The sequence below is a fragment of the Camellia sinensis genome, chromosome 4 (genome assembly GCF_055761805.1).
Source record: "Camellia sinensis isolate YWXY chromosome 4, ASM5576180v1, whole genome shotgun sequence".
Taxonomy (NCBI): Eukaryota; Viridiplantae; Streptophyta; class Magnoliopsida; order Ericales; family Theaceae; genus Camellia; species Camellia sinensis.
This window is the reverse complement of record NC_138964.1, coordinates 8,201,067-8,229,062: the sequence shown is the minus strand read 5'-3', so window position 1 is coordinate 8,229,062 and position 27,996 is coordinate 8,201,067. Positions and strand designations below refer to the sequence as shown.

General features: G+C 34.5%; 1 protein-coding gene across 6 annotated transcripts; it reads left to right on the top strand.

The window, feature by feature from the left end:
- APEM9 (3-phosphoinositide-dependent protein kinase-1) lies at positions 1 to 26,362 on the top strand. Of its 6 annotated transcripts, none has more exons than XM_082924216.1 (9): positions 4 to 219; positions 7,346 to 7,380; positions 7,455 to 8,077; positions 12,863 to 12,950; positions 14,280 to 14,444; positions 17,645 to 17,722; positions 20,033 to 20,318; positions 23,248 to 23,603; positions 25,864 to 26,362. In XM_082924216.1, exons 3-9 carry the CDS (start codon positions 8,056 to 8,058, stop codon positions 25,991 to 25,993), a joined length of 1,125 nt encoding a protein of 374 aa, XP_082780342.1. In that variant the 5' UTR covers positions 4 to 219; positions 7,346 to 7,380; positions 7,455 to 8,055; the 3' UTR covers positions 25,994 to 26,362. The 6 variants fall into 6 exon arrangements, with proteins under 6 accessions (XP_028116754.1, XP_082780342.1, XP_082780343.1 ...); XM_082924217.1 differs by having other exon boundaries at positions 7,452 to 8,077; XM_082924218.1 differs by lacking the exon at positions 7,455 to 8,077 and having other exon boundaries at positions 12,867 to 12,950.
- The last annotated feature ends 1,634 nt before the right edge of the window (positions 26,363 to 27,996 follow it).

Genomic DNA, 27,996 nt, shown 5'->3' with positions numbered 1-27,996 from the left:
GCTGATTTGTTTTTCAAGGAAACAAACCAAACAAACCCAAATCTTTCCTCTCTCACCTCTCCCTTTCGCTCTTCTCTGGTTCATCTTTTCTGTTACGGTGTGGCTCTAAGAACCCTAGAATCTTCTCTTTGAATCTGTCGTCTCTTGCTCTAGAAGGGTTCTTGAAGATTTCTGACTTCTCCAGTAGCTTACTGGTTTGAAAGAGTTCTCATTGAAGAGGTATGGCTTGAAATACCTAAAATCCTATCCACTCTTTTTACTTCATTTTATTGCCTCTTAACTAGTCATTTCTCCATCTCTGGTATATCCTGTGTATTGGGTTCCTTTGGGTATATTGAGTAAAGTTGAATGTAATATTTGATTTTTATTAGTATGAAATTGTGATTTTGGAGACCATTATATAAATTTCGTTTGAGCTGTTTATGTGATCTTATCTTTTTACTATTTTCCATATGCACATACGAGCAAGCATTTTATTTATTTTGCTATGGAAAAAAATTCCAAAACTCAATTGGGTCAAACTTTTTTCACCTTAAAAAAACCCTGAAACAGAGGGCTTAATGTTCTTGATTTCAAATGGGGTTTGGGGTTTGGATTTTTTTTTTTTTGGATTTTTTATTTCAATTGAGTTCTATGATAAGTTGATGTTGCTCTCTGCATTGCAATAATTGGTGAGTGGTGTTATAAAAAAAAAAAAAAAAATTGTTTTCCAACATAGGGAAGTTGGCCTTAGTTAAATAAATTTTCCATGAAATGTGGGTGAAGCATTTGAACTGCTCGATGAAATGCTACAAGTAGGCCCACAATTGGTCGTGGGTTGGATAAAAGGGTGGTTTAAGAGTTAATGATATAGAACACATAGTTTCAAAGGCAGGCCGCCTAGCTAGGCAACGAGTTTGTTCAAGTGACTTTGACCTTTGTCCTCTGCTTCAAACATTACAATGCAACTTTGTCAAGTTTGAGTCTTAAAAATAAATTTCATACAGTTATTAGATGTGTCATTCTATAATTGAACATTTTTTAGGCATAACTAAAAAAAGAATAACGAGTCATAGCCAAATACTGCATAAGGTATAGCCAAAGAGTTTTTTGATCATAACTAAAATAATAATCAGACTAGGTCATAACCTATGAAGCACTAGTGCGGGTACGGATACTGGTACGGGTATGATATGAGTACGCTGATATGGCAAGACCTAAAAAAAATAAAAATACGTGTACTGTTGGGGTATGTCAATAAATTTTTTATTTTTTATAATTTATAGTTTGAAATTCAATTTACAAATCAGAGTTCAATACCAAAACTAAAAGGAGAAATTACAAAACCTATAGAGAAATCATAGTTTAACAATACCAATACCAAAGTAAAGTTTATAAGCCATTTTAATGCCATAAAATAGGGAAGTTACAAAATAAAGTTTCATTCCAAAAGCAAGCTAAGTAAAATTTAAAAACTTTTAGCTTTAGGTTTCACTTCCATCAACTTCATCATTGAATAATACATCTTTCATCTCTGGCACATCAAGTAAAGAAGAACTCTCTAATAAATTAAACGTATCCCCACCAATGTCTTATAGCTTGGTGCACTCTCAATGTACCCATGAAGTATCCATGGAGTACCCAATTGCCAAAGAATGTATAAAAAGTACCTGATACGTATTTCGAATACCCGGTGCGCATTTAGCCCTATCGGTACGAGTATTAGTACCCGGTACGAGTGCAGAAACATTTTCGGAATACCCATGCTTCATCGGTTATAACCAATATCACAATGAGTGATAACTAACATCACAATGAATCATAACCAAGTCATAACTAATAGCACAATAGGTTATAATAACTAAAGACCACAACGTCATAACTACTTCATATAATAGAATTTTCCTAAGTTTAATAACTTATTAATAGTAAAGATAGTTTTTATTCAATCAAACTTTTTTTTAGAGAACTGCTGGGTTTTCTTTGCATGAGTCATCCTAAATGAAAGGTGTATGAATAAAGTAAAGTGGCCACATTAGCATGAAAGAAAGATAAGGAGCTTTATGGTTATTTGATTTCTGGACCTGACCTGTAAATAATGGTTGTGAGAAATAGCTCATATTAAGCATATGAGCTCGAAGTTCCAATCTTGTGCACTTGCTTACAAAAATACAGTGCACTCCCTCCGTCCCAAAATGGAAAAATGAAGAAACGAAATAGGACAAAAAGGACTTTGAAAAAAGAAAAAAGAAAAGAGGATGAATGAAGTGTCTAAGAAGATAGTGAGGATGCATAGGTGGATGATCTTAGCGCAGGACAGCAGGTTATCCAAAATGTCCCCAAACCTCATAATGCGAAAGGGAAAGATTTAGGATACACCTCAAAAACTACTGAAGAGGACCAACTTAGGACCCATGTAGACCTCAATTAACCTACGTGACCATATGTAGGACCCATGGTTTCTCTAAGCATTGGATTGCCTTGTCCTTTCATGGCAAAGGCTTGTCTAGGCCTTGGGGTGACGTTGAATGTGTTGTTAAGTGACCTTTTTAACTCAACATCCCAACCTTTGAATTGTATTCCCAATATTTTAAAGAATCCACTTAACCCAATGTCCTTCACAATCTCTTGTTGTGGTGGGCTCATCCTCCTAATTTCTACCAAAATGACGAGCCAAACTTCAGATGTAGTCAATATAGAACTTTTAATTATGTTGCTTTAATATAAAGGCATATGTAATTGAGTATCTCATAGAGATTGATGTCATCATCAGGAACAACTACAGGGAACCTGTTTAGACTAGGGATTTGTTGCACCTTGAAATTTCCCCTTTGTAATGCTCATATGCTGTTGTTTTATATTTGCTTTGTTGTTTAGAAGGATGTATTCAACATTTGATGTCCTTGCTTGACTAGCCAGCTTTCCATGGGGAAGAGCACATAAGCCAGATAAAAGTAGTAAAAGTTGACATGCTAGTGATTGTTTGTTGCACTGTGACTGTGTGTTAACTTTACATTTTACATTGATATTCCTATTCTAGGTCCTGTTTTGGAACTCTGAAGTTTGTCCAGTTGTGTTCAAGCTCAACTCCAGCTCCAGCTGACTGGTCCATATAAAGAAGATTATTTGTTTGTATTTAGTTTATCTAAATTGCTAACTGAACCAGTTCTATAATTATAGTTGTATATGTGTATGTATTGGGCCTTGAAAAGAACAAGTTAGCAAAGAACTAGAAAGAGGAGGATTCCAACCAACCTCAAAACATGTTAGGAAGAGAAGTAGATAGAAGATAATTCAATTTGCCTTTTTAATGAAATTTTAGGTGGTTTTACCTTGTGTTTCCTTCATTGGATTTGAACTCTTATGAATAATTATGGTTTCTTCATCTGTTGAACAACTCCTCAAGCTTCCAAGGTTCCCTTTAACTTTCACATGTGTTTATGTAAGGATGAGGTAACCATTATTACAGCAAAAAAGAGAGAATATGATTGAACTACATGAATATTTTTTATGCATGTTTCTTTTTAAACAAAAGTATATATCTTCTGTGTCAAATTTTTGCAAATTCACTCTCCATCCCTCTATCAAAATTTATGTTTCTTTGGTTAATAGTGTGTTTAAATTGAAGTTACATAATTAAGTAAAGAAAGATGACAATGAAATCTATTTGGTGGTTGGGATCGCATAAAAAATAAAGTAACACAATTTGGAATTATTTTTATTGTGTGAAACAGTGGAAAACAAATGACATGATAGCCAATTTTGATGCACCATTCTAGAAAACATTTATTAAAATTTTCTTGAAAATATCTTTACTCAACAAAATATTTAAGATAGTTTTTGGTTTGATAATGGACATTAGAAGCAAGATCAACTTTAAAATAGTTGAGCAAAATCATCTTATGTGTTATCTTTATTTTGAAATAAGGTGTGCCATTTCTGACATAACATCAAGGGAGAAATTCCCTTTTTACTAAACTTGGATCATAAAATATCATTCAAAGCATAATAATAGCTATTGATACCCTTTTCTCATTGTCTTTCCTTTGGCTTTGGCCTTGGTTGCCTTCACCTTGGGGTGGCCGTACCTTGCCTCGACCTAGTGATGGCCTTGGATTCCTTAGACTTACCCTTGGTTCTAAGCCTTGTATGATTATATCTTAAATTTATTGTCTTTCAAGTCCAATGTCGAAGTTACCTGGGCTTTGGGGGTGGCCTTCATTGACTTGGCCGTGATGTCCATAGTTGTAATTATCTATGCCTTAGCCCTAATAATTGGTTGTAATTGTTGTCACAGTTATTTTTGGTAACTCTTTTATTTATTTATTTTTAATTGAGAAACAGAAAAGACAATGGGAGAGAAGTGGTGGTGGTTCAATGCCCCAGGATGGTGAACGACTGGCGATAAGAGAGATTGTATAGCGATTCTGGTTTTGACTAAACTTTTGTTGTATTCCAGACTTGGGTCTTGTGGTTTAATATCGTTACTTTGGTCTTTTTCTCATTTTTCTCTTTGAATTTGAGTTTTGGAATATCTTGGGCGTGTTTGGAACAGGTTGGGTGTTAGTTGGTCCAGAATGTTGTTGCCCAAAATTTTGGTCTCTCGCTCGAGTGGGCTTTCTTGTGCTCGAGTGGGGTTTGCAAACATTCAGTACTTTGCGCATCTGCAAAAATGCTGAGAATGTGTTTTTCACGCTCGAGCGGCATTTATTATGCTCGAGGGGCATTTATTACGCTCGAGCGTCATTTATTGCGCTCAAGCAGTTTGTCTGTTTTCTGCAAAAGTTCTGGAAGTGTGTATTCTATGCTCGAGCAGGTCTGTCTTGCGCTCGAGCGGAACAAAACTTTTTGTCTGAAGTTCGAGCGTCAAACTCTCTGCTCGAGCGGCCTGCATGTATATCAGATCGTAAAAGTGACATTTTATATCACTTTTTCATATCTTTCTCTCTCTAAAACTCTCCGAAACCCTAAAAGTTGAGGTTCTCTCTCTAAAATACTCTCTTTCTCTCTCTACATTTTGGCCTAGATCCTTTGATCTTCTCACCCTACTCCCTTTGATAAAAAGGTGGAGCTTCTCAAGATCTCCATTCTCATTCAATTGGAAGTTGGTTTCGTCATTTTTGAAGTTTTATTCTTACTTGGCTCGTCTTTTCTCTTTGAGATAGGGATCTTTTCTACATCTACATATGATATTTAGCTTAGTTATTTGTATCTTGTGTAACAATGGTGTGATTTGAGGGTGTTGTAAGCAAACCTAAGGTTTTGGTATAATATGGAAAGAGAGGTTTTGGGTGAAGGTGAAATAAATACTTGTAGGGTTTGAAAATGATGTGTTATGCCTAATTTAATGGTTTTGAGTTTGACACTTGTTTAATATTTGGGAAAAAGGGGGAGATTGCCCTAAGTGGATTAAATTATTATTGTGTACAAATAATTGGAATTTTTATTAAAAATGTGAAATTGAGTGGGTGTTGATATGAATGGTGGGATTGGTTATGTATTAACTCATTCTTTTCAAAGTTTTGAATAAACTATTTGTTTGAGATTGAATATCTGTCTAGAGATAACTGTATTGAGCTATCGGTGGAGGATAGCTTTGACTGTTGTAGAAATTGTATGTCAATTAGGTGAATTGAAACTAATCTTTGATGGTTGCCATTGAATATGACCGTGTTTATATACATTGTATATGTATGCCTGTTTGGGAGTGGAAAGGGGATGTGTTTCATGTTTGATTATATGTTTAAATATATTGCATATGTATGGATGATTTGTTTGGGAGGAGAAATGGGATGGACTCTATTATAATTAGGTTGGCCGGAGTGTCGTGGGTGAAAGTCCCGAAATTATGCATGGGTGCCTAGCCCGCGGACAAAATATCCGTAAAATGGCAATTGTAGTACTTGTATAGCTTACATTTACATGGGTTCCGTTTGACAGTTACCCGCGGACAAAATATCCGTGAAATGGAAGTTTGGAGTGTTTGTGCATATGTGTTGTGTGAATTGAAAATAATTAAGTTGTAGTCTCAATTCGGTTGTTGTGAAACAATGAAATTGACTCGTGAATTGAGAAAGATAAGTAATCGAAATGTGGATTGAAAGTAAGTGGGTTAATGCTTGAAATTGATATCTTATGAATACATAAAAAGTTGTGAAATTTTTTATCAAAAGCATTGTCTATACATTTGTATTTATACCTGTGCTAAATTTCATATACTATGGCTTCGTTTGGGAAGTTGTTATTTTAGTAGGTTGTTTTAGTTTTTGGCTATTTTGGTAGGCTAAAATTTTTGTGTTTGGGAAGATGATTGGATTTTTTTGTAGTTGTTTGTGAGAGAAAAAGTGAAATGATTATGGGTTTGATGTGATATTGTCTTATTAGCTATTTTAGCCTATTTTGCCTTTTTGTGAATTTTAGCTTAAACTAGGCTATTTTTTTCCTTGCCAAACACCCCCTATATTAGATGATTTCTATTAGGCTGTGGCTCACCCTATTTGGGAATAACATTTTTAGGTGTTGGTGACTTACTTCCACCAAGGCAATAGCTTGGAGGGACATTTTGGGAGCGAGAGCTTCTTTAACTGAATTGTATATTTTTGTAAAGCCTAGGGCTAAATGTATATAAGCTAGTCTCCTTTTTGTGTAACCAAGTCAAGGCTTGGAAAGATGTAAGCCAATAGGGCATTTAATTCTGTTAAACTCTTTTGTATTATTAACTTTATGTAATGAAAAGACTATTTACCCAAATTCATGCTGTTATTAATATGCGTTTGGGTTGTATTTATTGTATTATTTTGGGGGGCGTTACAGATTGAGAAGCCAATGAGAGGGCTTGAGAAGGGAGAATGACGGGTGGCTATCAATTGGCCATTTCGGCAGTGCTCCATGCAATGAGCTGAGCTAAAGAGAGGTGCTTGAGAGAGAGAGATAACAGAGGTGCAACAATAGCTAGGGCAAATCAAGAGAAGAGAAAGGGGGGGAAGGGAAAAAAATGGGGGGAAATTAATTGGTGAAATAAAACGTTGTTTTGCAGAATTATCCATAACATGGCCCTGATATTTGGTTGTAATTGTTGTCCTAGTTTTTTTGGTAGCTTTTTTTATTTATTTGTTTTAATTGGTTGAGGGGTTGGATTTGGTACGTTCGTTTAAGTTTTCGCGTAATGGGTATTGATACTTTGAACAAATGTATTACAAGTTTCATCTTCTTTATTAGTTATGCAGTTTGCTAATGTGAAAGGATATGTGCAAAATGATATTTGTTGTACATATACTCTTCCCTTTCTCCCCATAATCATAAATTTCCTTAAGCATAGTCCTTTTTAGTAATTCCCATGTTCATGTTTTGTTTTCTTTTGTTACAGGTCCTCAATTTCATCATATTTACGTACAAGTAGAGGTATAACTCTCTTTACCCTAGCATCGGCACTGGCAAGTGTGCTAATGTATTTGATTGCTTTTAATTGATAGCAGGGCACTGGTGGGCTATGAAGCACGGACACGGACACGGATACGGGACACAACAATTTCTAAAAAATAGAGACACGGACACGGCAGGGGACACGACAAATTTTTTTAATTTTTTTATAAATATTTTTACTTTAATACACATTAATTATTTTATTTATTTATTATATTTTTTAAATAATTAATTTTTTTTATTTTATTTTATATACATCTGTTTATTTATTTATTTTATTAATATGTATGAATATATATTATCTTACAATATGTATTAAATATATTATATGTTATATAATAACTATTATATAATATATAATAATATGTTAACTATTATATAATATATAATAATAATAGTCATTATATAATCAATAAACCCTCTCAGATAAAACGACAGATGCAAGGGAGAGAGAGGAGAGAGAGTGAGGGAGATAGGGTCGAGGTCAAGGTCGCGATCGCGATCGCGAGAGAGAGAGAGAGACAGATCGCGATTGTCTGGGATGTTCGATCGACTGATGGAGCTTGGAGCTTCGATCTGAGAGAGACAGATCACGATCGTGTGGGGTGTTCGATCGACTGATGGAGCTTGGAGCTTCGATCTTCAACTGGATTCATGGAGCTTCGATCTTCGACAGGTTTGTCTCTCTTCACTCTCTTCCTTCACACTCTCTCCTTTGTTTCTCCCTCCTTGCTGTGCCTCACGCCGTGTCCAGATCTGGACACGCGTGTCCCCTACAAGAAAAACAATTAAATTAAAGGGACATGGCAGATGGTGTGTCCCGTACGTGTCCCCGGCGTGTCCCCAGTGTGTCCCCATGTCCGACACCGCCACGGCGTTGATTTTGCCGTGTCTATGCTTCATACCTAGTGGGTGGGCCAATTTATTTGTTTACTTTTAATTGATAGCAGAGTATTATTAGGGCATTGGCGGGTGTGTCAATTTATTTGTTTGTTTGTATTTGCTTGCTTTTGAGTGATAGCAGGGCACTAACGAGTGTGCCAATTTATTTGGTTGCTTTTAATTGATATAAGGCACTGGTGGGTGTGCCAATTTATTTTTTGCTTTTAATTGATAGCAGGGCACTGGTGGGTGTGCCAATTTATTTGTTCGTTTGTATTTGCTTGCTTTTAAGTGATAGCAAGGCACTGACAGTGTGCCGATTTATTTGGTTGCTTTTAATTGATAACAGGGCATTGGTGGGTGTGCTATTTTATTTGTTTGCTTTTTTTTAGACTTTATAATACAATGTCAATAATATTTCATGATGACATTAACAAATATGTAGAAAAATATCTATACCGGACATTCTATGATTGGACATAGTTAAGTTTTGGATAATTTACTACCAAACCAAAACATAAGTTAAGACAGATTACATAAAGCTCAAGATTACTTTTCTTAGCTATACGAATAACCAAAAGGAGATTTTAATTTGAAGAACATGGATAAACTATTTAAAATAAATTGTTGAATTTGATACATAGATTAAATTTTGCAATTCTCACTTTCTGTTCTTATATTTTAGGGTAAATTACATTGACTTGAGGTTTCTATTTAATATAGACTCTGTCTTACGTTTGAAAAATTACATTCCCCTCCCTGAGGTTTGTAATCTTATTGCAAATTGCCCCTTGGATTGTTGAAGTTATGCCCTAAAATTTTCTAAATGACCATTTTGCCATTTTTCCTACCAGTTCTTCTTCCTATAATCATGACTACGTTCTACAACTTTCCATCATTAAATTTGACCTGAACATATTCTTATTGAGTGATGATATACAAACATAAATTTTATATAAAATGTTCAGACACAATGATATAGCTTAATGGTGACATTTACTTTAAAACAAAACATCCATAAACATGATTTATATTTACAATATCACTATCACAATATTTTTATGATATTTTTTGTATAAATTTTTATATATGAATAGAATTTTTTATTTTTATTTCCACTAGCATTTTTCGTTCTTGTCTATTCACTCACATTTATTACAGTATTACCAAACACCGTAATTCACATATTTATTATAGTATTACTGAATTTTTATATTTTTTGTATTTGATGAATTTAAAAAAAAATTACAAAATATTATACTTCTTAAGTATATCTAGATTAGGTGTATCTAAAAAATAAAAAAGTACTTAAAATATTTTTAGAAAATTTTTTTTAGTAAAAATAAAAAAACACAAAACATAAAAAAATTCAATTTTTGCGTGTGAGTTAAACCAAAGAAGATGATTGTTATTTCTCTTGAAATGACATGAACAAAATATCTGTATTATTTTATTATTTTATATGTATATAGGCTAAGGGGTAAATATGTCATTTTAATTTGACAGGGGGGTAAGTGTAATTTTTCAAACGTGAGAGGGAATCTGTATTAAATAGAAACCTAAGGGGGTGTTAGTATAATTTACCCTATATTTTAAAAACATAAAGAAGAGTGCCAATTTCATAACAAGAGATGCAGATTTGCTAGTGGAGCAACATACAATATAATGTAGAGGATTACTCTAGCACTGTAGAGGCATCTACCACTGGACCATAATTGTATTTTAGAACCTTGGGAGCCATGTATTGGGGTTTGAACCCTTTCTAGATTGCCCAAAAAAAGAGAGAAGGTTTATGTCACAATCAAGCGCTCCTGCATATGACCTCACTACAACACGTACAAAACACACCAGGCTAAGATTTATTATAAGAAAACACTTAAGTGAAAGGGATGGTAGCGTTACGTAGTTTTTTGGATTCATTACGCAATTTTGTAGTTCTATTATGCCATAACTAGTGTTTTTTTGATATAAAAATGCACAAGTTATTTCAAAATATAGTTCATTATTTATGATTATGGTGAGTTACGACACTAAATGATTCGCTATGTACTTTAATGGTTTTTTCTAATTTTTTAAACTTTTATGTATATTAATGGTAGCATTACGTATTTTTGTGCATTCGTTACATAATTTTGTAGTTCTATTACGCCATTCCGAGTGGTTTTTTTGATATAAAATGTCCAAGTTTTTTCAAAGTGTAGTTCATTATTTATGGTTATGGTGAGTTATGACACTTAATGATCTGCTACGTACTTATGGTTTTTTTCTAATTTTTATGCATATTAACGATAATGTTACGTATTTTTGTGGATTCGTTATGCAATTTTATAGTTCTATTATGCCATAATCAGTATTTTTTGATATAAAATGCACAAGTTATTTCAAAGTATAGTTCATTATTTATGGTTATGGTGAGTTACGACACTTAATGATCCGCTACGCTGTGTTACATGGACTCGGCACTTTGGGGCGAAGTACCCGTGTCGACACGACATGACACGGGTGCCGGTGTGGGATCTGTGTTGGATTCGGCTGTTCTCTCTCGGACACGGCTCTTTACAGACAGCAAAAGAAATGAAAGAGGAGAGAGCAAGAGAGAACTTGGTTGAAATCGATGTCGATCCAGTCGAAGATCGAAGCTCCATCAGTCGATTGAACAGTCGAACACCCCAGACGACTCTCTCTCTCTCTCTCTTTCTCTCTCTCCCTCGTGATCGCAATCGCGATCGATCGATCGCTTCGCTTCTCTCCCTCTCTCTCTCTCTCTCGTTTTATTCTTGACTTTACTGATTGACATCTCTTGATTCACATCTATATCTATTCGTATATATCTATATAAAATAATAATAGTTAATAACTATTATTATAATAACTATAATAATAACAATTATTATTATATAATAATTAATGTATAACATATAATATATTTAGAAGACAATATATACTTATATATATTAATAAAAATAAATAAACACATATATGTAAAATACTTATTTGTTATTTATATAATATAACTCATCTTAATAACTATATTTAAAAAAAAAAATATATACATTTAATGTATACCCGTACCCGTATCCAAATTTGGATACATATCCACGCATCCTTAATTTTTAATTTTGAAGTGTCCGACCCCTAAATACGCACCCGCACCCACACCCGATACCCGTACCCGCGTCCGCATAACATAGCCGCTATGTACTTTAATATTTTTTCTAATTTTTTAAACTTTTACGAATATTAATGGTAGCGTTACATATTTTTGTGGATTCGTTACGTAATTTTGTGATTCTATTACGCCATAACTGGTGATTTTTTGAGTTTGTAAAAAATCACAAGTTATGCCAAAGTGTAGTTCATTATTTATGGTTATAGTGAGTTACGACACTTAATGATCTGCTACATATTTTAATGGTTTTTTCTAATTTTTTTAACTTTTACGCATATTAATGGTACTGTTACGTATTTTTGGGGATTCATTACTCAATTTTGTAGTTCTATTATGCCTTCTGTAGTGATTTTTTGAGTTAAAACACACAAGTTATGCTAAAGTATAGTTCGTTACAACACTGAATGATCCGTTACATAATTTAATGGTTTTTTTTATTTTTTATTTATTTTTTATTTTTTTTTTACACATTTATGGTAGTATTATGTATTTTTAAAGATTAGTTATGAAATTTTGTAGTTCTATTACGCCATAACTAGTATAATTTATTATTTTAATATTGGTGACCTTCTTGGTAACCTGCTAAACAGGTAACCACCTTGAAAATAATTTATGTACTAAAACTACATATATACATAATATAAACCCTAAAATTACATAATATAATTGATACGACAAATATATATAAGCATTGCATACCATATGTATTGCAGAGTTTTCCAACTAATTATATCAATAAAATTAGTAGCCATAACATATCCCGAAATTAAACAAAAAATACCAAATCTAGTCTAAAGGTTTTCATCTCTCGAATCTATTCACATTTAATTTCAAGCTATTCAAATAGCTAATTTTTTTCCAACTTTTTTTGGGGTGGGTATTTTTTTTCCTAACTTTAATAATCACACAACCCTTCATAAAATTATCTAACATGATAACTTATACACTTTTTATTGTTAGACAAATAAAAGCCCCAATTTATTGTTCACTAATTTCTCAATCTCATGTCAAGCATTGTAATGTGTATCAAAATTTATCAAATCTCATAAATATAACACTTACGTTTTGTTTTGTTTTTTTTGTTGTTGTTGATAAATAACACTTTTTGGGGTTTTTAATTCTAACACAACTCCCTAAGATGCATTTTTCTCAAAATAAAATCCATTTTTGTACAAAAATTACCACATATACATTCAAGAAACCCAAATTATATAGCGCAAAGAAATCCCGACCAGAAAATGAAGATCTATCAATATTTGTGTTGGTGACCTTGCTTCCATCTCTTGTCTCTATCAATTTGCTAGATCTTCATTTTCCGTTAGGGAGTTGTGTTAGAATTAAAATAAAATCCATTCTTCCACCCCTAATCCGCTCCTTCGTGCTAACTCTTTTTTGGACCTATTGAATTGCAGAGAGAGAGAGAGAATTGTACAGAGATGGCCATCTCCATCTCTGCTTCTAACCATGCAATCTGGGAAGAAATCGAACGTTCTGAAAGGTCAGTTTCCTGATTTTTTTGGGGTTATTTCTGCTGATAATTCCATGATTTTCTCTCTCTTAAAAAAAAAAAGATTTCCCAATCCCAAATATGAAATGATCATAATCATATTTGAGATTCAAAATTTGCAATTTATTTTTCTCTTGCAATCGGGGAAGTTGAATGTGTTTACTCTGTTTTGGATGTTTACTCTTATGCACATCAATTGAAGCCTAGGTTATTGCTTTGTATGACGTGGGTTGCTTCCTGGAGCAGGACTATTAATAAATAACCATTTCAGTAACCATTTAGTTTTCTGAAGTGCCCTTTGGTTACTAATATCTTAATTCAATTAAAAACGGAAACATACCCACATTCTTAGTCTTGTTGATTGCCAAAATTGTTCTAAATTTGCATTAAATTTCTTGAATTTCAAGTGTTTTTGTTTATCTGAAAGCAATAAGCCATTAATATTACAATAACAACCCAAACACGTGCGCTCTCACACACACACACACACACAGAGGCGCTGTTTGGGAAGCACCAAATAAGGCTATTATAGCCTATTTTGACAAATTAGCCTAAAAGCAACACTGTTGCAAACCTTTTTTTTTAAAAAAAAAAAAAAAAAAAAAAAATTCTGCACAGCCGGCAGTGTAGGCTGTGCCTACACTGTCAGCTACAACCTTTTGCAACCTTTTTCAAAAAAAAAAAAAAAAAAAAAAAAAAAAATCTGCACAGCCGGCAGTGTAGGCTGTGCCTACACTGTCAGCTACAACCTTTGTCCCATCAATAATTAAATTACCATTTTACCCCTTGATATCAATTTAAAAAAATATATTTTTAGGGATAAATTTGTCATTTTAAATTTAAACATCATTTCAACACACTTTTCAATACAATAACTCAACTAAAAAATCATCTCATCTTCCCAAACACAAAAACTAAAATAGCCACTAAAATAGCCAAATAGCCTACTAAAATAGCCACTTCCCAAACGAGACCAGAGTAATGCATACACGCATTTTAATGAGAATGGAGAAAATAGGTTATTTACATAGTAGTTCAAAATTGTTCCAAAGTTTTTCTAGGAAAACAAACAAACATGCTCATATAATTTTGGGAAGATTAATTCTATGATACCCATTCCTCATATATGTGTTGTGCCTATATGTTTATGACTATATGAGATAAATAATTATCTAGCATACCGGTGATCCCTCTTGTTCACTTACACTATTAGGTAGATTTGTGATGATAATACATACTTATATAGTAGTAATAATGAAAAATGGGTTTTAATTGTTCAGTATCGGTAATCTATTTATTTATTGTTGTTTTTGTTTGCAGCTACCTTGTTTCCTGCATGTATGAGGAAGCAACATCAATTGCCTCTTCTGTTCTAAGGGATTTATGTCATAATAAGTTCATTAAAGCTGGAGAAGAAACTCAATTGAATGACATGTTGGAATCAGCCAGTATGGTGCTAGTTCAATCCTGGAAGGAGCTTAGGAGGTGCCATAATTCATCTATACATATTGCTTCTAGATTTCTTCTTTCCTGGTGATGTCTTCATTAGTGTCTCTGGTAGGATGTGTTATGTTCCCTTCTAAGTTTTGTCACACCCCAAATCTAAGGTATGACAGGCCGTGGGCCATAAGCCTTAGCCCAATGCACGCGTATGCCTAAACAAGAATGCATAATCATACACTAAATAATGCAATTATAGCCTAATGTCATAAACAAACCAATACTCGTTCCAATGACAAGTCAAAATAATAAATGGGCAGAACTAGCCCTAACCAACTCGAGAATTATACCAAGTGGACACAAATAAACCACGCAATAAAACAATTCTAAATAATACTCAAACCAAAATGTATATGTACAATGATTGACATAACTAGGTAAAAAATTGTCCTAGAAGTCCATGCAATAGAGTCCCTGCCAAGCCATGAGTCCAATTCTAAGTCCTCTCATTTGAAAATGTTATATAACTAAGTCAATTGACACAAGTTTCAATTCCAAAATAAAAAGTATAGGACAGGAACTAGTTTCATACACAATTTTGATAAAAATACTGTTCAAAGAATTGGGTTCCACAGTTCAAAATTAAAACCTTATAGTGTCTTAGAAAAAGCATAACAAGTACTTGTCTCCACTTAAAATAGCAATTGCATAACCTTATTCATAATCTGGGTACCAAAGAATAACAACTAACAAATGCCACAAAGTTCTCAAAGCAACAAAGCCCTATGGTTTCAACATTGAGCAAAGAGTCATTCTCGGGATGACATGTTGGATCTTTTCTCTAAAGACAATCTGATTGAAGGTCACCCAACCTAACCCAAATTTATTAGTTACAATTGTTGAGCACTTGAGTCATCACAGCCTAATCTGGATCTATTCTCTAGTGGTTAGAGTCACCACACACAATGGAATAAGTTTGTTGGACTTTTCACATATGGTCCTCATATAATCAGAATGATTCAATTTCATAAAACAAGATAATTTACTATTACAAGCATGTCTTAGTTCCAGTGATATAATAATAAATTTACCAAGAAAGTTTAGTCACGAAATGATAGTTCACTTTTCAAATAGATTAGGTTAAGGGAACATTATTAAAATACGTAGCATGCAACTACTCACTTAACAAGGGAACAATACAATCCTTGTAAAGAATATGAAAGTCCAACTAGTGCCCTGAACAAAGTGTGAAAAACTACACATTATTACTAACACAAAAGTTACTAAAAGGGATAATAAACAAAGCAACTCCAAGCTAAAGTGCACTCATTTACCACATGCAATCATCAATAAAGTAGTATAAGGAATCCACCTCTCAAACACCTATTTAGTCAAGCAATAAGCAAGAATTGATAGTTACGGAAAAATGGAATAAAAGATGAAGAACAAGGAAAAGGAGAAAGAAAACTAGGTGCCTACCTCCTAGATAGCCACACATGGCTACAACACACCCAAAGCTATCCCTTCCCTTGGCTATGACTTCTCTCTCTCTCTCTCTCTCTCTCTCTCTTCCCTTGGCCACACATGACTGCGAGTAGTGGAAATAATATGAGAGCTTAGGGTTTTCCAAAACACTTGCATAACCGGTCTCTCTCTTTTCTTTTTATTTTTTATTTTTATTTTTTTTTTAAGTTTATTATTATTATTTAAAACCTTGCCTCTTAATTATAGACTTACATCATAAATTTACTATAGGTTTAAACTTAATTAAAATACCCTTCAATAATATGAATTGACACTTTAGGATTCAAGAAAGTAGTTTGATATTTATGAAAGTATTATAATATTATCATAAATATTATCTTTATTTTATTTATTTATTTTTTATATCGGGTTCTCACAAGTTCTTTATTCTCTATATATTCACCACTCTAACAGAAAAAAAAAAAAAATTTGTGGTTTTTTTTTTTTAATTTTTAAAATTAAAAAAATATTACATTTGTGGATGACTACTACAGTTGATTGCAATGAATCGTTACCATTAAGCGCAATTACAATGCAAAGTTAACTATACAACAATGTACAATTACAAAGGAACACTGTATGGGGAAAAAAGAAGTGAAGAAGCATAGCACTTCCTGATTGATTTTTAACTTATTTACAAATTCTCGGAATATTCTCTCTAGTTCATGAAGTTGAAAGTCGGCATTTTATCATGATAGTTTCTACATCTTTGACCTAGACCAGTGGGTGGAAACAAGTAAACATAACTTTACTCATGAGCCTGTTACCCCTACCTCTGTATTTGATGGTGAGAATATTCTCCATATTATCTATGAGCATCCATCTCATGAGTCTCTTAATCTAGTTCCTTCAGTTGATTTTAATAGCTCTTTTGAAGAAATTTTTCTTATTTTTGTGATCATGGCGTTTGTATCATCACTCTGTTGCAACAAAAGTCTGGTCCAAAGAATTATTTCACTCTCACATCTCTCGAGCATGTTTTAGCCGTTCTTGAATATGTGGACCACATGCATATTTTACTGATGTTTCTTGGATTTTTAATATTGGTCCAATATTTTATGTGAAAAATACGGTGGTACTACTTGATCAGGGCACTTCGCAGCCTTTTGTTTTATCTGATAGTGTCTGTTCAAGAGGTGATGTTTTTGCACTGCCAGTTTGCACACTTGCTTCTCGTCAGTTCTTTGGTTGATGTCTTGTTGTGGATGAAATCAAGATTCGAAGTATCGTTCTCGTCCATGAATCTTGATGGGGTATACTCCCAAGTCCCAAGATGACAGTTAACAGAACTATTGTTCATTCATTCCGATTTAATTGCATTATTGATGTCTTGTGTGAGTTTACCCTTCATATGAATGATAGGGTAGGGATACATTGATCACAAGGTCTGCTTGACATTATTAACTTTGATTGAGACTCCATTAATAAGTAGGAGTATGTGTGTATGTGCCTGCACATTTTTCTCTGTGGGGTGTATTCTTTGTGTCTCCTTATGCTTATGTGCTTGGTTGCATGTGTGTGCACATTAAATGTTTCAAGTTGCTATTTCAGCCTGATCGCCATCTAATATCATTTTATTTTTCATATACATGTACACAATGCATAACTTTAAAATTCTAATTATGATTTTAAAAGCCTAATATCATTACATGTTTCATTTTATTTTTCATATACGTGTTTCAAGTCCTAATTATGATTTTTGTGATTCTTTCTAATGGCAGGACACAAGACATATTAAATGAGCTTTTGCTGTTGTTTGGTTCAGTCACTGACATTCCTGTTCAAGTTTTTCTAGCTGGGTATCTCTTGACTCTTTTACATGTTACTTTTCAATTCAGTTCAAAGTCTGTTTTTGGGACCAAATTTTCCAACTGAGTTTTGAAATTTTGTCATCTCATGTGTTGAGGGTTTACAATAAACTTAAATGTCTATGTGATTCAAATCAACTTGTAAATACAAGCATTGTTGACAACAATGCTCCTGGAGATAGAATTTTTCATCCTTAAACAATTTTTGGTGCATCTTTTGACCTGTTTAAAAAAATGCCTCTTTATTTTTTTTTCTCCTTTTTCAGTCCTGAAGTGCCTTACAATAGGATTTTGCTTGTAAATAAAAATAGGGCAAAAATTCTCTTTATCCCACAATGGTTTTGGTCTACAGCATGCTAACCCCCCCTGACATTTAAATATATGCAAAGAACCTCATGTAGTAGTGGACCAAAATGCAATGCTAATTTTAGTATGTGTAAAATGATCTTAATGCCCTCATTGCTTTCTTTTCTCTTATATTCTATTCTTTCTCCTCTCTTAGACATAATTTCTAAGTTAAACCACTTATTAACTAAATAAATCATATGTTATTATTAACACAACCTAACCACATATTAGCAGGGAGGTAGTTGTGAGAACAAGTGGGGAAGGCAGTGTTGGCGAAGGATGGGAGATTGTGTGGTGGGAAGGTGGGGTGACTGTTGTTGTGGAGGCAGTTGGTGGTGGCGGGGAGGTGGTAGTGGGGCTGAAGGTGGAGGTAGTGGGATGGGTGTGTTAGGGTTAAGGTTTGCATTTTTAGGTTAACTTTTTCAAATGAGGAAGATGATGAGTACAACGGCATAATTGTCTTTGTACATTGAAATTTGTCTTTGACTCATTTCTTTTTTTCATGGCGACTCTCCAAATAAGCATGTGCCATACTTTAGTTTGGATGGAATTAGTAACAAGGAGGTAAAATGCAACAAGCCAAAATGGGTGTTTGCATGTATTTAAATGTTAGGGGGGTAAAGTGCTCTAAACTAAAACCACCGGGGGACAAAGAGGATTTTGCCCATAAAACTAAAACAATGTGTTAAGAGAAACATGATGTCAAAAATTCCATTTAACCGGAAGAGCATGTGGAGGGCACTCTTTGCTTGGGAAGTTATATATTTTGAATTTTCTTGAATAAATATTTTGATAGAAGTATTAAATGCATGAAATGATATTTTTGTTGAGGGAAAATATCACTATATTTTAGGAATTGCCAAAAGCTACTCATATGCCTTTTCCATAACCTGTCCAAAAAAAAAAAAAAAAGAAAAAAAAGAAAGAAAAAGAACAGGGAAAGGAAAGGAGCAGCACAAGTACACACACACACACACAATATTAAACTCCTCCAATTCAATTTAATTTTGCACTATATTTGGATTGAGTGATTTGGAGAGAAAAGAAAAGAAAGGGAGAGATATGTATTTCTCTTACTTGTTTGAATAACTTAAGTAGAGAGAAATGGAGAGAAACCCATTTGTTTTATAACCCTTATTTTCAATCTTTCTAAAAGTAGAGAGATTGGGAGAGAAAAGATACTAACAGATTCTTGTATTTTCATAATACCAATTTTGCCCTTCTAAAAATAAAAGAAATAAAAAGATTGACACCCATGTCCTCAAGGGCTTTTGGTAATATAACATAAAACAATTTCTTTTCTTTTCTTTTCTCTTATGAAATCTAACCAAACAAGAATGAAAGAAATTACAATCATTTCTTTTCTTTTATTTCTTACTAATCCAAACAAGAAAGAGAGAAATTACAATCATTTCTTTTCTCTTATAACTTAAGTAATCATTTCTTTTCTTTTTTCTCCTAAATTCCCAAACATAGTATTAAAGTGCCTTCTTGAAAACTCTCTTTATTTTTCTGCTAATTTACTCACGATGGAACATGCAGCCTCTATTAGATCATGAGTTTTCTCATGATGTCTATGCTACACACAACTTAGGATGTGAGGACATTGTTGACGTATTAATGTCTGTTATATACTTACATCCACCTTTACCTTTGGTAATGTGAAGTGTGTATGCTGCTATTATGTGGTTACTTAACCCATGTTGATGTGTCAATAGGATGGATGTTAGGACTTAAATTTTTATGTAGACAACACATGTTGCGTGAATGTTGGAACAGTAAGCTTTCTAGGCCAAATGCTTACCCATACTCAATTTTGTGGTCTGTGTTATAAGTAATTATTCTAAGAGGTCACGGTAATAGGTGTCATGGCAAACATATCTTCTGGAGGAAGTAATTTTTAACAAGTTGGGTGCAACAATTGTACAATTTCTTTTTATTTTTATTTTTCAGGGTGTGTTTTCAGATATCGGAAGGTCCTTGTTCGGGGACTCAAGAATTTCTTGAGGAATTTCTTAGCAAGTGGAGATTTTTGGATGAACGATACTATGTTCTTGCAAGTTTAGAATCAAATATGGATTATATGGAAGGATCTAGTGGTTCTTTTTTGCTAGAAGTTGACAAGTACTTGGAAGTTGTTGAAGTCTATGTTATAACACTTCTTGGGATGGTTTTGAGAGACATAGACCATGCTATCTGTTGGGTTGAGAAAGCCACATTACCTGAGGAAAAGCGACAGGTAAAATAAGCTCACTCATCTTAATCTGAACTTCATCATTGTTAGGATGATTTGAGGTTATTATTACAACAACAAAAAAGAGGTCATTTATATGGTTACCATTTCTTTGTTTAGCGTTAGTTTGTAATCATTGTTGTCAATCCTTGACTTGGATTGTAGAAATCTATGTTTCAAAATCCTGGCCTTGCACTTAAATTATGTTCCATTCAAGAAGTATAATGTTATTTTATTTTATTTATTTTCCTTATTGATGTATGGAGTATATAGGGTTAAGTCTTTTTGGAAAAATTTTGATTTTTTATATCTAAGTGTTCATATTCGACAGTTACTAGGAGGGGTTCCCATGGTGATGCCAGACGGTCGGCATGAACTAAGCAACCAAGAGAAACCTTGGAATAACTTTTGGCTACATTTAGAAACATTGTATGCAAATGTTGGAACTTTTTCACTAGGTTGCAAAATGCTACTGAGCATTATAACTGAAGGAATGCAATATGCTTGGTCCCAACAGCAACCATTTATGGTTCTTAGTGTTCAATTAAAGGTTAAATGGGTAGGGAAAATGATTTAACATTATGGAATCTTTTGTTCCAGAATGAAAATCAAAGATGTTGAGTGCTAAATCTCACATATTGAGACGAAAAAAAGGAAAAACAAAAAGAATTTTTTGGGTTCTTACCTAGAATTCCTTTGGTTTCATCTCTACATTAGATCATAAAATTTCACTTTCTCTCAAATTCTTACAGTATTATGTATTCAAAAGACTAATGTTTCTGGACTACTTTTTAAGAGTAGTACTACATTGGAAACTGCAATAAGAAAAAAAATGCCAAGACTGCTCTGGAACTGGAGTTAGTAATATAATTGTACCGAAGCCCATGGACCAGAACTTGCCTAGCAATCCAGAAATCACAAAATTATTATTTTTTGATATACCAGAAGTAAAAATAAAAATATCATTAATGGTACAAACATAAGAAAGCATAAGTAAAACTATGCTAATAATATTTTAGCTTAAAACTACTGTAAAATTGAAATTGACCCAAAATTGATTATGCAACAAATCCTTTGTTATGCCCATAAATAATTTCAGTCTGTCTCCTTTTGGTTCCCATTCTCTGCATGAGGTTTGTTCTGCATGAGTTGTTGATTATAATCTGGTTCTTACATCTATGCTTTTAGTTAAGTGATGTTGAAGAACCAATCTTGTGTTTGAAAGCCTACTATTATTTTTCTTGTTCTTTTTTTTTTTTTTGGGAAAAAGAATCTCCCAATTTTGAGGGGTAGAATTTTTTTATTTTTATTCTTATATAAGGCTGTTGTAGCTTTGTAGGAATAGAAAATGGTATACGGAATCTTACTAGTTTTTTCTAGAGTTTCTTATAATAAGAATCTGATTTTCTTATATGTTTCACATCTTCGAGGTAATCAAAAGTGGCATGTCTAATCTGTTTTGAATTCCATTTTTTATTTTTCTTTTCCTGCAACTTCTTGGCCCTCAAAATAAGGGGTCAATTCAGTCTCTACAGCTTCTTAAAGCATGAAAGGTGTGGCTAAAAAGAATTGCAAGGACCTGCATTACTTTTCTGTACTATTCGGTTTACAGTTATCCTTTCTAATGCGGATACTACATTCATTTCTTTATTAGAAAGTTTGCCTAGGGATGACAATTTTTCCTGCTCTGCTCTACGCTTGCATCCCCCAATCTCACCCCGATGAGGAAGTGGGTGGGCCTCACGCCCCCACCCCCGCACTGATTATATTTATTAAATATGTGTGTGTAGTGTATATATAATTTAATTTTTTGAGTATAATAAGATTAAAACACTAAAATATTACTTAGCATTCATCTGTATTCATTTATTTCTCATATTATATCTTTTAATTAATCATTATTTATAATTCTATTCTATCTCTAATTTTTGTTGGTATTCCCATTTTTGAAGTTACAAAATTAATCTGCCCCCACCTCTCTTTGTTCCCACCATCTCCCCGATTTGGCCCACCCCCTATATGATACCAGGCTATGAAGCACGGACACCTCTTTGGAGGCAGTGTATGGGTGTCTGACACGTGTCGGACACTCTACCTGGCGTGTCCCCCCCCCCCCCCCCCCCCTTTTTTTTTTTTTTTTTTTTTGAATTTGTCTAGCCGGACACGCTTGGGGACACATTGGAGATAGAGGGAGAAACCCTAACCCATCGAAGACACACGCAGAGAGAGAGAGAGAGAGAATAAGAACCTGTTGAAGCCCTCAGCCCTAGATTGAGGTATGTTCTTTTCTTCATTTTTCTTCTTCGTTTTTGTTCATCTCTCTCTGATGTTTGTTCTCTCTCTATCTCTCTCTTGCTATGTGTGTTCGACTCTCTCTTGCTCTCTGTGTGTTCGACTCAGTTCTCCCTCTTTCTTTGTTCGACGACTCTTTCTCTCAACTCACTCTCCTCTTTCTCTGTGTTTGACCCCTTTTCTCTGACTCTGTGTGCCACTCACACACACACTCTCTCTCTCTCTCTCTGTGTGTATTTGTTTCTTCTTTCTTTTTTAATACTTTTTTTTTGAACAAAACCCTTTTTTACCCTTTTTTTCTTTTTTCTATTTTTTGAATATTTTTGTTGAATCTGAGCATAAATAGAAAAAATTCTTTTTATTTATAAAATATATTGAGCATGTTCCTAGCGTGTCATGTCCCCTATTTTTTGAAAATTTGCATGTCCTTGTATCCGTGTTGTGTCCCGTGTCTTTGTCCGTGCATCATAGATACTAGGCGTGGGTGGGACACTACAAAACCGCCCGAAAGCCACCCCTATCTCAGCAGGTTTTATCTCCCTTATTTTTATCAGTTGGGCCGGTATTAGTAAATTGCTACAATACATTGCATTTTCTTCTGTTTTTTCACACTACTTAATTGTTCTCCTAATTCTTCTTGTAGGACCTTTTGAGGAGATTACACTCTCTTTATTCTCCCAAGGCCCATGTATCATCACAAGGTTCTGTCGTAGCTTTGCCAGGTGACAAACATGAGACTCGTTCTTCTCTAAAACAACAAAACACATCTGAGGGATCTCCAGAAGCCTTCAAAGCCTCATACCCATTCAAAGGAGGGAATGATATGAAACGAGCAGTTTTAAAATTGTCTCAAAGAGTTCCATGCTTTTGGTGGTTCCGTACAATCACGTTTAAGTTTGGCAATGGTCAGCTGGTCATATCAAATGGGAAAATTGTACTTGGCTGTTTTATGATTCTCTTGTATTATGTTTTGCAGAGGAAGCAAGCCACATTAAAGAGGTAAGTGGTGCTTTCCATGTTGGTTGTTCTGCTGGTTATGATATACTTTTTCATTTTTTTTTACTTGCTCTATGCAAGCCATCAATATCAACAGTCAAAAAAGGATTTATGTCTCCTTTGGTTTTGGATGTTTACTTTGGTTGTTACTTGTTAGTTATGATGTGCAATATCCTGTGGAGAGAGAGCATATTGTAGATTGTTTAGAATCAAACATCAAATATAAACTACCCCGTCCTTTTTTCTTTAGAGTGAAATGAGGACTGTGCTCTTTCATGACTAAACAGTGAGCTGTGAAATTGGTGATAAGGATAGAAAATATACTTTCTTATATCTGTTAACTACTGCATTCTCATCATTGTTAACTTATCTGTTTCTTACAACCTTTATTATGCATATGAGAACAGGCCAACATTTGGACATGCACCATTTAGCTATTGTTATGAGAGATATGTGGTGTTTGTAACATATGTTAGTACTTTGATTAACCAACTTGGTCATTTGGTCGACCAGGGTACAAATTTGGTTGACCAACTGGGAAAACTTTAAAAAACAAGTGGTTTATACCTACCGGAGGGCTAGGCTACTTACACCCAACACCCCCATTTGGGGTTTCTTGATGAGAGAAGGCATTTAAGAGTGTTCATCCACATTTAAGAGTGTTCTAACAACCAGACCAAAACTAACCTCAACTAAATATAAGAAACGATCGATTTTGAGCAAGACAGTTAAAAATCGGATGATGGTATTTTCAACTCGGCGGTCTATGAAGTACGGACACGGACACGCGACACGACACGGACACGACACGGACACGCAAAAATGCAAATTTTTAAAAAATAGGGGACACGACACGCTAGGGACACGTTCAATATATATAATTTTTTTTATATATTATATGTAAAATTAAAAAATATATACTATTTTTATTTATTTTTATTTATTTATTTTATTTATTATATGTAAAATTAAAAAATATATACTAATTTTATTTATTTATTTTATTTATTATATGTAAAATTAAAAAATAAATATATTATTTGTATTTATTTATTATATTTATTTACAAAAGAAAGGCATAAAAAAGAATAAAGAATAAAGAGGGAGAGCCAGACACGGCAATAAGGAAGAGGGAAGAGAGAGTGAGAAACAAAAAAACAGGGAGAGACAGAGAGCGAGAGCGAGAGCGAGAGGCAACGGTGAGAACACAGAGCGAGAGGCGACGGCGACGATCAGAGAGCGAGAGGCGAGACCAGAGAGAGATGGACAGAGAGAGAGGAGACGAAGACGATGAGAGACGAACACAGAGAGAGAGGAGACGAACAGCGACGCGAAAGAAATACCTCGATCAGAGACGAAGAGGACTCGATCTAGGCTATAACAGGTTCTTCCTCTCTCACTCTTTCTCTTTCTGTCTCTCTCTATCTTCAATAGGTTAGGTCTGGTTAGGGTTTCTTTTTGTTTGCGTGTCCGACAGAGTGTCCTCTTGCAAAAATTCAAAAAAAAAAGGGGACACGTTAGGTCGAGTGTCGGACACGTGTCTACCGCGTGTCCGACGCGTGTCCGTGTCCGACACGTGTCCGACACCCATACGCTGCCTCCAGAGACGTGTCCGTGCTTCATAGTCGGCGGTAAAATTGATCCGATCCAACCTATGAACAACCACAGTATTAAGGGGGGAAATTTGCAGGAATTAGGTTAAAAAAATAAAAGATGAGGGATTACAACGATTTAGGAGGCATATATGAAATTTCAGTGAGGACAAATTGAAAAGAAAATTTTAAAACTAAGTAAAAGTTGAAGTTTAAAAAAATTTAGAGAGGGCAGCTGCTCCCCTTAGTCCCATGGTGGATCTGCCTCCGACTATGGATCCATTTGGAGGTTGACATTCTGAGAATATCAACTCTATTTCATTTTGAAATGTGGTAGAAATTGTTCTCAACGATTTATCAAGAGCGCTACTAAATGGCCCCATCATATTAATTTGAAACCCCCACTTCTTTGGAACCCCATGACCAAAATTGATCCCCACCATTTTTTCCGAGAACACCCACCATAATCCCAATCTTACCCTTCTTTCTTAGACCTCCACCCCTACCATGCCCGTCCTCTGGTAGCCTCCTTTCCATAAGCCTCTCCCTGCCACTTCTCCACCTCCGACAGTCGCTTCCCAGCTACCCCCCTCTCTAAATGCCTCTACAATTTTTGTTGAATTTATTGGGATGGTTGTTTAATATTGCATTGAAGTCTATTTTTATTTCAGGATTTTCAAAAGACAAGCTTTGTCCATGAAGAAGGCTTTGGTGGACTTGTGGCAGCTTGCCTTTTCTTACCAAGTGAACCCTCTAGCTGCTGTTCAATCTGTCCCTGCTGCAACCCGTGGGACCCGCTAATGGTGCCGTGCTGTTTAACTGGACTCTTCTCAAGGCTATATGGCAAATTAGCAATCAGTAAATTTTTTTTGTATTATTTTATTTTATTTTTTTGAACTGGTATGGATAATTTATTTTAAGACAAATTTCACTTTGTCCCTTGTGGACTAAAGTGCACTGTTGCAATCAGTGTACATAACAATAAAATGTTTACATCGAGGTCCCTTTTTAGGTAGCTAGTAGTATGTGGGCTCAAGAAGTTTTTATGACAGTCCTCATTGCCAGTGAACGAAAGCAATGTCAATAAATTCTGTGGACCTTTAATCTGCTGTTTCTCAATAGTGCATCAAATTTGTAGCAGATGACTGGGCTTGCTACTAGCTTTTCTAATTCGTTCTTCTTAATATAACAATATTTACTGGTTTCTTATTTCAAATAATAATAATAATAATAATGAAAAAGTCGTAGCAAATTGATTCATCAGCTAGTTAAGGTTCCAGATTATTAAACAGTGTTATTCTAGTGTATCCTTTTCTGTGCTTGTTAATGGTCACCATTCTGCTTATTTTCAACCCAAAGATGACCTTCCTCAAGGGGATCCCTTGTCCCCTTGCCTTCTCATCTTGGTAATGCTAGTGTTGTCAGAAGATTTTAATCGTTTACAGTCTCAAAGAATTTGTCGTGGTATAGCGATTAGTCTCAAAGAAATTTGGTGTCTTCAGTGGTTTCCTTCAAGTCTTTTGTGATCAATCGGGCCTCAAAATTAATCTTAGGAAATCAGAATTGTTTTTAAGTCCGAATTGTACCATAGAGGATCAAAATGTACTCAAGATGATTTTTTCTGGAGTCTATGTAGGAGTGAGAATGGATTTTGCCTGTAGGAATAAATCCCTGTGGTTCAAAAATCTGTTGGAAAGGATTCTAAACAGACTTCAAGGATGGAATGGAAGTGTAAATTCTTGAATTTAACTGAAAGAGCAGGCCTCGTAAAACTTGTCCCGCAGTCTATCCCCATTTATATCTTCTTGCTATTCAAAATCCCTAAGGCTTTTGTTCACCAAATTAATTCTATTATTAGAAAATTCCTTTGGTTCTGTAATGAGGATAAGGGCATCAACTGGAAAAAATGAAGTCAAATTTGTCTTCCGAAAGCATGGGGGAGGGATGGGGTTAAGAGATTTAAGCTTGTTCAATCAAGCGCTTTTGGCTAAGCATGCTTGGAGAATTATCACCAATCTAGATAATTTGTTAGCCTGCGTGTTGTTTGGGAAATATTGTCGTTTACAGCTTTTTTGATGGTACAACCTATCTCTTCAGGATCTTGGGATGGAAGAGTACCTTGTGGGGAAGAGTACCTATCTCTTTAGAAAGGTCCAAGGTAGATTGTAGGTGATGGCAGAACCATCGAGCCATTAGAGGACCAATGGATACTGTCCATGCACAATCGTTTGAAAGGGAGAAGGTTGGGTTTTCTTCTGTGTCTTTGTTTCATTTTATAGATGAACAGAATTGCAGATGGCAGATGGATTTGCTTAGGGTGTTCTTCCCTGAGGATTGCATCAGGCATATTCAGGGTATTCATCTTCTTTTGGATAATAAGGGTGACCAGTTTGAGCCCCAAACCGATCTGTTGATTATACAGTCAAATTTGGATACATGATTGCTTTGGATTTGCAATTAAGCAATGCAGCCCCTGCTGTCCAGGATGGATCTTTCGTGTGGAAGAAGGTTTGGAAGTTATGGATTCCACCCAAGTGGGCAACTTTCATCTGGAAATGTTTGCATAATGGGTAACTTTCATTTTTTAAACACATTTATCAACTCTCATTCTCTCAACTCCCTCAACTTTTAAGTCTCATTCATAAGTGACAATTACAATTGTGTAAGAAAAAATTTTTACAAAAATACATTAATTTTGGTAGACCCTTCGATCTAGAGGGGGGATATGTCAAACCCTTTGATTTGAAAGGTGAAGATGGCGGACCGTTCGATGTAGAAGGAGAATACTAGGCCCCGTTTGGTTA

Bases quoted from the DNA above. Each gene is read 5' to 3' on its own strand.
- APEM9 (XM_082924216.1), top strand. From the start codon at position 8,056: ATGGAGCTTCGATCTTCGACAG. The intron at 17,723-20,032 runs GTATCTCTTGAC...TTTATTTTTCAG, and splicing joins GTTCAAGTTTTTCTAGCTGG to GGTGTGTTTTCAGATATCGG. The intron at 20,319-23,247 runs GTAAAATAAGCT...TTCTTCTTGTAG, and splicing joins TACCTGAGGAAAAGCGACAG to GACCTTTTGAGGAGATTACA.